Source organism: Nicrophorus vespilloides, unplaced genomic scaffold (assembly GCF_001412225.1).
Source record: "Nicrophorus vespilloides isolate i.1.1-1 unplaced genomic scaffold, Nicve_v1.0, whole genome shotgun sequence".
NCBI classification, from domain to species: domain Eukaryota; kingdom Metazoa; phylum Arthropoda; class Insecta; order Coleoptera; family Silphidae; genus Nicrophorus; species Nicrophorus vespilloides.
In genome coordinates, this window is record NW_017097738.1 from 20,756 (window position 1) to 32,278 (window position 11,523).

At 35.4% G+C, this 11,523-nt stretch overlaps 2 protein-coding genes and 4 non-coding genes across 6 annotated transcripts; 2 read left to right on the forward strand and 4 right to left on the reverse strand.

The window, feature by feature from the left end:
- The first annotated feature begins 52 nt into the window (after positions 1–52).
- Positions 53–1,058, forward strand: LOC108560859 (mannose-P-dolichol utilization defect 1 protein homolog). Its single transcript, XM_017918572.1, has 2 exons — positions 53–233; positions 300–1,058. Exons 1-2 carry the CDS (start codon positions 149–151, stop codon positions 953–955), a joined length of 741 nt encoding a protein of 246 aa, XP_017774061.1. The 5' UTR covers positions 53–148; the 3' UTR covers positions 956–1,058.
- A 119-nt stretch (positions 1,059–1,177) lies between these two features.
- Positions 1,178–2,734, forward strand: LOC108560858 (protein l(2)37Cc). Its single transcript, XM_017918571.1, has 4 exons — positions 1,178–1,290; positions 1,419–1,516; positions 1,572–1,733; positions 1,795–2,734. Exons 2-4 carry the CDS (start codon positions 1,426–1,428, stop codon positions 2,373–2,375), a joined length of 834 nt encoding a protein of 277 aa, XP_017774060.1. The 5' UTR covers positions 1,178–1,290; positions 1,419–1,425; the 3' UTR covers positions 2,376–2,734.
- Positions 2,735–2,823: 89 nt separating this feature from the next.
- Positions 2,824–2,895, reverse strand: Trnae-uuc. The gene has a single exon. It is a non-coding gene; the product is annotated as a tRNA-Glu (tRNA).
- Positions 2,896–3,146: 251 nt separating this feature from the next.
- Trnae-uuc lies at positions 3,147–3,218 on the reverse strand. Its single transcript has one exon. It is a non-coding gene; the product is annotated as a tRNA-Glu (tRNA).
- Positions 3,219–3,284: 66 nt separating this feature from the next.
- Trnae-uuc lies at positions 3,285–3,356 on the reverse strand. Its single transcript has one exon. It is a non-coding gene; the product is annotated as a tRNA-Glu (tRNA).
- A 180-nt stretch (positions 3,357–3,536) lies between these two features.
- Trnae-uuc lies at positions 3,537–3,608 on the reverse strand. Its single transcript has one exon. It is a non-coding gene; the product is annotated as a tRNA-Glu (tRNA).
- Between the last annotated feature and the right edge of the window lie 7,915 nt (positions 3,609–11,523).

Here is an 11,523-nt window from a genome sequence, read left to right on the forward strand (position 1 = left end):
CAAAAATTATGTAATGATACACACAACATGACCATATGGTAGACGTGTCATTGTCAGAGCTGTCAAAGGTCACTTTACCAATTGTCAGTTGAGTTTTCTAAATGAGTTGTGCAGGCGGTTTTTAACGAATTTATTTTTTAAATTAAATATGGATTTGATTAAGCAGGCCTCCAGTTTAATCCTGTCGCCTCAGTGCGTGGATGAGTACTTTGTGAATTTCAATTTCTTTGATGGTTAGTATCATTCATAATTCCTGAAAAAAAAAAAGATAGTTGCCAATTAAATTATATTGATTTCAGTGCCATGCTTCAAATCGACGCTAAGCAAATGCCTGGGTTTAGGCATAATCCTTGGATCAATTCTGGTGAAACTCCCCCAGATCATGAAGATTATGAAGAATAAGAGTGGAGAAGGCATCAGCCTGATCAGTGTAATGCTGGATTTAAGTGCAATTACCATTTACTCTTCCTACAGCTTCCTGAAGGGATTCCCATTCAGCGCTTGGGGTGATAGTGCCTTCCTTGGAGTGCAAACAGCCATCATTGGTTTCTTGGTGTTTTGGTTCTCTAATCAGAAGAGCAAGTCAATTCTTTTCATGACTGTTTATTGTGTTGTTTCTTACATTCTTATGAGTGGTTTAACTCCAATCAACACTTTGTGGACGATGCAAGGATTCAACATTCCAATCTTGTTAACTGGAAAATTAGCTCAAGCATACACAAACTACAAGAATGGTCATACTGGACAATTGTCAGCTGTCACTGTTATTATGTTGTTTGCTGGTTCAGTTGCTAGGATATTCACTTCTATCCAAGAAACTGGTGATAGCATGGTCATCATTACATATCTGGCGTCATCATCTGCAAATGCTGTGATCTTGATGCAACTAATGTACTACTGGAATGTGGATATTACTAAAACCAAAAAGCAGAAGAGCAAGAAGAAGAAGCAATAAGCATTATAATAATTGTATTAAAACTAATATCAGAAATGTGTGTTTTTTATAAGAATACTTTAGCCAAAGGTAATAATAAACGGTTTTTGAATTTGTCTATAAATATTTTATTCTTATTAGATCTTATAAGATTCTAGCAATTTTCGAATTGGTTCTCAATTTTATCATCAATATGTATACTACCAAGTATGCTTATATTTTCGTTGTCTGTGTTGGCAAAACTGAGAAGAGAAGCGATATCGCCATTTTGTTCGACTTTTCTGGACTCGTGTGTGAAGCCGGTTTAGATAGTGGTTTTGTTTTAATTAAAGGTTCCAATTTTATATAACGTATTTGTAAGTATCTGATTCATATAAATCCTATAGGAATTTCTCTTTTATCATAATTTGTACACAATAATGTAACTAGTTGAAGTATAACCTTCAATTGCGCAATGAGGTAACAGTTTTTCTGATTATTGCAGTTAGAGAATGTCGGCTGCACAAATTTTCAATAGAATCGGCCAATTGGGCTTGGGTATTGCTTTGGCTGGAGGTGTTGTCAATTCTGCCCTCTACAATGGTAAGTTTGAGTAATTAGGGTTTGGTCTTTTCTAAGCAAAGATATAATTTTTCAGTTGATGGTGGCCACAGGGCTGTGATCTTCGACAGATTCACTGGAGTCAAAGGTCAGGTCTCAGGAGAAGGCACACATTTCTTTGTTCCATGGGTCCAGAGGCCAATCATCTTTGATGTCAGATCTCGCCCCAGGAATGTCCCAGTGATCACTGGCAGTAAAGGTTAGTTTCTAGTTCAAAATATTCTAATTGGATTTATGGAATAATATTGTATTTGTTTTAGATTTGCAAAACGTTAATATTACACTTCGTATCCTGTTCAGACCTATGCCTGATGAGTTGCCAAAGATCTACACAATTTTGGGTCAAGATTATGAGGAAAGGGTGTTGCCTTCCATCACCACTGAAGTCTTGAAGGCTGTTGTTGCTCAATTTGACGCCGGTGAATTAATCACGCAGCGTGACTTGGTTTCTCAGAGAGTCAGCAACGATTTGACTGAGAGGGCGGCCCAATTCGGCGTTATTCTTGATGACATCTCGATCACCCATTTGACTTTCGGTAGGGAATTCACCCAGGCTGTAGAATTGAAGCAAGTCGCTCAACAGGACGCCGAGAAGGCCAGGTTCTTGGTAGAGAAGGCCGAGCAAACGAAGAAAGCCACCATTGTGTCTGCTGAGGGTGACGCTCAAGCCGCTATCATGTTGGCCAAGGCTTTCGGAGATGCTGGTGAAGGTTTGGTAGAGTTGAGGCGTATCGAAGCGGCCGAAGACATCGCCTACCAACTATCCAGATCCAGGCAGGTGGCTTATCTTCCAACTGGCCAAAATTTGCTTCTCAACGTGCCGACAACGCCGATGGCCTAAGCGAACTCTGAACAATTAAATAGTGCAGTGCATTTATGATTTCAAAGATTAGTAGCTCTTAATTTTTACAAATTACTCAAATATGGCAGGAGCCACAAGGAGAAGAAGTCGATTTGTTTTACATTGGCTTTGTGTGGATCATATGATATTGTATATTATTATCGGAACATATGATGGCATGGAATTGTTTTACTTCATCCTGTCTGCCAAATACTTTGGGAGTTTTGTTTATTTACGAATTCACGAAATTTACTACATCGTAAGATCTAATATTCCTAATGTATATGATACATTTGTATGTAAAAGAGAAAAAAAAAGCATCAAAAAACACATGGAACTGTTATTGTTAATAAAATTACTTTTATAATTATTTTTTTTTACTTTAATAACTAATCAAATTGGTTTCCAATAAGAATTTACTTCTTTATGTAATTGTAATATAAAAGAATTCCGATACCGGGAATCGAACCCGAGCCTCCTGGGTGAAAGCCAGGTATCCTAGCCACTAGACCATATCGGATTGTTATTTGAACTACTTCAGATATCTGGATCTCGTATAATATATTTTTAGTAGTTCAAATATAAAATTATTTTGTTACAGGAATTGAACTCTAACCTTCTGCTATCTTGGAACAGTAGTTTCAAGGTTTTTTCTAAGGTCATGCTTGAATCTATAATTAAACTTTTCGTTAAACGCTGCAATATTCTATGTATATTTTATGGTACTTCCGGGTCATTACTCCAAATTTTCCATCTTCACTATATTAAAAATTCCGATACCGGGAATCGAACCCGAGCCTCCTGGGTGAAAGCCAGGTATCCTAGCCACTAGACCATATCGGATATATATATGGTACTTCCGGGTCATTCCATCAAATTTACCATTTCCACAGTCACTGTATTAAAATTTTCCGATACCGGGAATCGAACCCGAGCCTCCTGGGTGAAAGCCAGGTATCCTAGCCACTAGACCATATCGGATACATATATGGTACTTCCGGGTCATTCCATCAAATTTTCCATTTCGACTGTCACTGTATTAACATTTTCGATACTCGGAATCGAATCCGAGCCGCCTAACCACTGACATATCGGATACATATGGTACTTCCGGGGTCATTCCATAAAATTTTCCATTTCTACTGTCACTATATTAAAATTTTCCGATACCGGGAATCGAACCCGAGCCTCCTGGGTGAAAGCCAGGTATCCTAGCCACTAGACCATATCGGATATATAATATTATTATGTCATATCATTGTATCATAAATTAAATAATTATAAATTTATTTATTTTTTAACATTTTTAACATTATTATTTGAGATATAAAATATTCGTAAATTTTACATGACTCACTATAAACTAACTACTGTTGAATTTATTAGTTTGGACAGTCAATAATGGATGTCGCATAGGTTGCAAAGGGTTGCGTAACCGTGCCATCTACAGATGATTTACCAGATATTTTATGTTGATAAAGTAGATTATTTTTTACAATTAAAAATTAATATTGTTTGTATTATTTTAGATCTCTAACAGATAATAAATAAAAACATTAACAGATTATCATCATCTGTAAGAAATTTAGATAAATTCAACATACAATTAATGATGTTCAGATAAGCAAATCCTAAGTTTTATGCTATTAAAAAGCAACTAATTATACATAAAAGAATTGAAATTATGTTTATGCAAATTATGATCGTTACTCATTGAAAATAGAAAATCATGAAACGCGCGTTAAAATCTTGCGAGTTCGGTTGATTAGAAAAGGAAGAGAAGAGATGATTTTAGATTTACGATGAGGCAGTGGGACGGAGTCGCAGTCATATTAAATACCCCCTTTGAAATAGGCAATGTAACGGATTTGCGGAATAAATATTGCGGTAACTCCTCCAGATCCTCCTACACTTTTAACTCGACAAATAAATATGCACGGATTATGAAAAACGTTGAAATCGTTATTAATTAATTACCAAAGTACATGTTTCTTCAAATCAATTAATAGAAAGTGATATAAGCACAAAAAAATCGTAAAATTATAGGAGTTAACCCTGAGACCTTTTTAATAATTTTTATTGTAAAGTCTTAAAGGTAGTTTACTGAAACCATACGATTATACGATGTATGAGAAGTATCAAATTATTGATTTTTAGTTTCAGAATCAATTTAAACCTTTTTGGACGAGTGGCGGATAAATGCGCCCCATCTATACAAGTCACTCACATTCATCGAATCTTACTTCATAGTGAGACACCACTAGTCTTTTTTAGGCGGCCTCGATAGTTTGACGATATTTTTACAGAGACGACACGTGTGTTACATAAATATGCCATAACATTGCAAATTAAGAAGCATTTTAAAATGCGAAACTTTCAAAATATTCTTATGTTTCATTAAAGTTTCATGGAATGTGGAAAGATGTAAATATTACTATAAGAAATACTAATCTAGCTAGAGAAGTTTTCAAGAATGGTCTAAGCATATTGTGTTTGGAAATGGAAGAAAAAAAAGTGTATGAACTTTTGATATTAGGGTTGTGCGCGATTGAAATTCTTCGTTGTTTTGCATTAAGAATGTTCGTCCATTAATTAATACGGTGATAATTAATGAATTTCATCAATTTTTGATGGGCAATTAAGCGGGGTGTTCGACTTATGGGGGACCACCGGGTCGAGGCGCGCCGCGCGTCTGGATATATATTGACGGTTGTCATCGTCGGTACGTTCTTTCTCTCTTTGTGGCCTGGTGCAGCAAAATACGATTCCCGTGCTACGGAGGAGTTGTCCGGAGGTTCAAAGGTGAGCCACGGCCGTTGTTTATATAGGTTTGGTTGCGGGTCTCGCCGTTTGCGTGGGCAGCAAATTGGTAGGTTCGCGATCGGCCGTTCCGCCCCCCTTGTTAGGCATTTTAATTACTTCGTTATATTAATTTTATATTTCAATTTGGTTTATTGCCTGCCGTCCGCGCATAACTCACCAGAGCTGTTATTATGCGCGAACCGTTGGGAATCTTACCTCTTCCTCCCTTCCCTTATTGAAGAACAACATCCTTCAAATTACCCCTACAGCAAAAGATGGACTCGGATCGGATTTGTTTATTTTTTTTTTTCGGAAACTAGGAAATGATCAAATATTGATTGCATAAACGGATGACACTCTCGAGAGATCTCTTGCAGTCCAGTGTGTGTGCTCTCCTCCGTCCACTCGGCGAATAAGAGGAAAGGGTTTACTCGACGAATGCATAAAACGAACACATAAACACACAAAACCCATTCATGGTCGAGTTGAATGGCTCCGGGATTGAATGGGAATGGTGGGCTCGTTTCTTTTCTTTCCTCTTCCTTTTTTTTACGTTGTTCTTCTTGTCGTTCCTTTCCTCGTCTATGAATTAATTCCGATGCTCGCGTCGGATAGAGACAACTTGTAAATCGTTTAGGAACTTCATTTTCGTTCTCCTCCAATATTGCCATCTCTCGTCCATTTGAAGGGTTGGTTCCAATCTCTCTCTCTTTCTCTCTGTTCTTGAGGATGAGGATTGTCGCAGGTGTGCGCGTGGGTGCCCTCGCCCGATGCTACCGGAGATAAGCTCCGGTTTCACATTTCCATACACATTCTCCACTCGGGGCACATTCATTGTATGTTTCGTGCCACTTAGATTATGCTGATGGGACCCCCGTCTAATCTCAACCAATTAAAACCATCTCATTGCAATCCAAACACCTGAAAACACACACACAAACAGAGAAGATAAGCAACTACAAATCCCAAACACAACTCAAGTACATTTTCTCAAAGAAAGAAATAATCCTTAAAGTAAATTTAATGTTCTATTTTTTACTATTATTACATAATAACAAATACTTCAGGCTTGTCTTCTATTGATATCAAAGTAGTCCTGAAGTATAAGTTATTTTTTTAAACAATTATATATGTTTCAATACAAATTATGTTATTATTAATTAAAATGAAAGAAGAAGCTTCAAGTCTACTTATTGTGTCTTCTGAATTAATTTAGTATTTAGATATCGAATTTGAGAAGGATGATCATTTTGTGAAGGTCGAGTAATGTAATATCATCTAGAGCAGTGATTCCCAAAGTGGTCTATATCGACCCCCAGGGGTCTATGACAACCTGCAAGGGGTCTACGTCAACGAAAAAAAAATTTGGGGGTCCATGAAATGAAAATGGGGGTCCACGATTGTGGATCGCAACATACACTGATGGTACCTATTTACTTACATTATACTATCTTATAATATAAAGACATATACATTATTTATAAAAGTACTTATGACGTAATTTTATATATGTTTAAAAAATTGTGTAAGTTGTAGGATGTAGGCATTCGCTGTGTAGTCGCAATACGTTTTGAACTTGTAAAAACCTTGAATATAGCGAATTATGGAATATAGCGAGGAAATTTTTAATTTCCTTTTCATCGTCATACCTAGTGGAAAGGGGGTTCAGCGCTGTTACCAATCTCCTAACGAAAAAAGAAACAGACTGGACATCATTGGCTGAGGAGATTTTAGATTAAACCTTACAAAATTGACAACAAATGTTGATAATTTATTATTTTATTAGTTTATTTTATGTTTATTTTATGTTACGTATATTTTATATAACAGATACAAAATTTTATTTTGAGTAGTTTTAATGTAAATTCAATTAATAAATGTATAAAACTTAACATATGTTTTTACTTTAAGTTTTTAATACTAAACTTCACTACAATTAGAAATTTACAAAAAAGCAATATAAGGTAAGTAGGGGGTCTACCCAAAACCGAAAAACATGACAAGGGGTCTACGACACAAAGAAGTTTGGGAACCTCTGATCTAGAGGAATGAAAAGAAGAAATAGTTAACTAGTTTGTATCTATCATCGCGTTTTTGTTTTGCGCACCGGAAGAGTCGTTTTCTCTGAAGCGTTATTCAAATGAGAATCGGTTTCTTTTCGCTTTCGAATTGGTATGAAAATCTTCTCGTCTCGGTGCTCTTTTTTCCTGTTTGGATGGTTGACCTGCAGGTCGACGAGACATGTACACGTGTCTTTCCAGAGACAGTCGGTAGCTGGGGCCCCTGCTGCTCTGACAAATGTGGTCACCGATATCCCAACCACATAACACGACATCCACCATCTCTTCTCCACCCTTCTCATCCTCATGTTTCTCTCTTCCACTCGAAGATCTCGACCGTCGTTGGTACGTACATACGAAGCTCCATACTTACGTACACATGCAGCTACCCAGTATCGGGCGAAGGAGAAGATAAAAATCCGCAGGCCATTTTTCATGCACGACACAACGACATTTTTCCACCCGAAATCCAATTCGATAATTCACAATTTCTCTGCAACGTGAATTATGCCACAACGCATCGAGCAAAAGCAAAAAAACAAAAATATATTTCATTAGTAATACCGGTCTCCTTGATTGCGGATGGCATTCCTATTCCGAAGAGAAAAAAATATGCAAAATACATGTTTCTGTATGCATACTATATACTACAATTTATTTCATAATTATATAAATTTATTGAATGAGACAAAGTAGATATGTTTATATTTATAAAATAATATATTTTCACTGCAATAATTAGTATATACAAAGTAATATTTACAAATCTGAGTATAATAATTACATTAGATCTTTCTTTTTTTTTCTTCATCTCCAAATCTTTTATACACTAAAAGTAATAAGTTTATTTTTCGTTTTCTTCATAGTCGTGTGCTGCAAATTAATTTCTTTCTTTTTCCATTTGAGATTTTAACAGTAAGTTTAATTTCACAGAGTTTTTTCTTTAGATTATTTTTCCTTTGCATCTCAATGTTTTCTGTTTTATTATTTCCTCATTGCTAACGAAAACTTCATCCATGTTCTGAGTTTGTAAGTTGAATTGTGCAATGATCTTATTCTCATCGAAATCTGTGTCTCCTCCACTTCTATTTCTATATTTATTGGACATGTCAATTAATCTTCTCATCTGATTCAACCAGATGACGTTCTGATCTTCGTCAAGTGGGTCTTTCTTAATCTCACTTTCTTAGTTTAACTCGGTTTTAACAAAGGTTAGATTGTCGATATGTAACTTTGTAAATTGTTTTAGGTTTTAACATTGTTGTCATTTTCTTCAACATCTGTCTTAAAGATTTTCGCAGCTTTGTCAAAAAGTTCTTCATGAAACTGAGTTTGTAAATTGATGCGTATGTAGCTAAAACCATTATCTTGCTGCTTATCTTCCATCTTTATATAAGATATTATCAACATCTTTATACTAATATCTTTATGATACTAATAGCTATTATGTCATCTATTTTTATATTTGTCTTTATTTGTAAATAAGAAAGTTGTAAATGTTAATTGTGTACAAGTTCAGCTTAGATTTATGACCAATTCTGCTCATTTATACCAATTTTTTGGAAAAGCAAATATTATATAACAATTTGAATATATGTAAATTTGTAACATGTTTTCTAAAGTAATTCAATTTAATAAATATACAATTATGAATGTTGTTAGGTAAAGGTGATTTAGTTTTATTGTGCGTGCATGTTAACTATCCTTCGGAATACTAAGAAATTGAGGACTAGCATTATTTCAATTTCGCATGAGAGAAAATACAGCAATTTTCCAATTATGAAAATTTGGCGAGAAATATTTGTTTTTGGCGGAAGATGAAGGGACTGAAAGACCGACGAAGTCCTAAATTAATTTTTACTTCAAAATATTTTGGCATCCCACGGACAGTCGCCGCATCCTCTTCAAAAACATGTAAGAAATTTTTGTTTCCTTTCTATTTTTCGCACGCATCTCTCGCATTAGGAATCAATAAGCGACAATTACGCTTTTGTCGGCGTAAGGGCACGAAAAGGGCCTTTCGCCGGCAATTTGTCCCCTTTTGCTACCTCCACCCATTAGTCAACCGGAATCCGAAGAAAACCCCTCAAAAATTTAATATTCAATTAATGCGGAGCCACCCTGTAATTATGGCGCTAGCCTTAAGCGCGCAAGCAATTTTGGTAACAAACACTCGTGTTACCAACATCCTCCATTCTTCTTGTTACCTACGTACATCGAAACATCGAAGAAGCAACAGCAGCAACAGCAAAAGACGTCGGAAAAAAAGGTATCAACGTCTGAGCAGAACGAAAATTGAAGTGTGAAAGAATGTTAAATAGTGCATTCCCAATTGACTGAGTGGACGTGCGTGAGGATAATTCCGTTTCGGGACGCGTTTATGCATTTTCGGGGTAATTTTTTGATTTGTGTCTTCTGTTCCACCTCGCTCACTTTCGGACGCGAAACGTGCACCAACGTAAATGAAAGAAAAAAAAGGAAGAAAAAAAACAGATACGTGCACTCCCCATTATACGGATCCACTGAACTAATGTAATAATTATATGACCCTTTCCTAATTTGACTATCTTCAAAGAAAATCATCTACGAGGTCCGTGCCCCACAGCCACCATGAGACGGACCATCAAAACGGACAGCATAATCTTACATAATAATAATGAATGCTAAACGCATTTGTTGCATTGCTCATTTCAAATAAAAACATGCATTTAAATGATGCAAATAACATGTATTTCGAAAGAAAATATATTTCAAAGTTGCAACAGATTTACTAATTGTAGTTACTATTTATTATTATTATTGAATTATAATATATAATTAATAAATGTTATAAATTTCTTGTTTTTTTGTGATAAAATAATTCAGGTTATTAAATTGTAGTGTTAACATTACTTTATATTAATATTGTTAAATTTACAGTCAATATCACGTATCATTACTCTGTCAATAAGTCATTACAAGAGTCAACTGTTGACATTCGTTAGTACGTGTCACAAAATGTCATATGTCAGTTTTTGTGATGTTTTACATGACAAGTATATCAACTATTAGACATTGTTTGTTTTTTAAACTGAAAGACAGTTACATAAATACATAACACGCTCAGTAACTTCAATTTGAATTGGTAAATTTGGTCACTAAAGGAAATATTTCATTAATTTAGTCAAAAACGATCTACGTAACCTATTTAAAGTGATGTGTTTCTGAAGGACAAATGTCGTAATTGAAAATTCAATGATACCAGATATAAGACAGAACACAAACTATGATACTAGAAGCCAAAAATTATAAATCTGATGGCAATCGCAAGCCCGACAACCGAAATCCCGACTGTATTGAAATCCCGACGTTCGAAGTCCCAGCTGGCTCAAAATCCCGACATTCGAAATCCCGACTATATCGAAATCTCGACTATGTTAAAATCCCGACTACCCGACAATCAAACAATGTCTGACAAAAAAATGCCGATTGTGTCTTTTATTATTATAAATTTCTACAATAACATTTTTATGGTAGTCGGGATTTCGATATAGTCGAGATTTTGATTGTCGGGATTTTGGTAGTCGAAATTTTGACATAGCCGGGATTTCAAGCGTCGGGATTTTAATACAGCCGGGATTTCGAACGTCGGGATTTTAAAAGACGGTCTTTCGGTTATCGGGCTTGCGATATAGACCCATATAAATCTATAGCAGCGGTCGGGGAACCGGGGTAAATTACCCAAAAAATGGGGTAAAAATGATTTTTTTTGGGTAATAGGGAAAGTTTTCTAAATTAATCTTACCAAACTCAGAGAGCGATTCTCTGACTACTTTTCAGATCTTGATGTACAAACTGTGAATTGGGTTGTAGATCCTTTTAAATGTGAAATTACTAACATACCAGAAGAACCTACAGGTTTGGTAGAGGCAATTCTTGAACTTCCATCCAATACTGAAGCACGTATTCAATTTGAGACCAAAGCAAATCTGTAGTCTTTTTGGTCGTCAAAGGCTTTCAAAATTGCACATGAGGAGGCGGTAAAAAAATGCTGCCATTTGCAACAACCTACCTTTTTGAACAAGGCTTTTCCACTCTAATGAACATAAAAACGAAAAACAGAAATCGATTAAACGCCGAAGACTCTATTCAAATTGCTCTTACATCAAAAAGTCCCAATTTTAAAGTAATTATATCAAACATGAAACAACATCATTTTCCAAAACCTGAAAAGGGAAAGTTTTCAATTAATTTTTGTTTGTTCCAATTTAAGAATTTTATTTTGTTTGTCTATTACTATTTGTTAC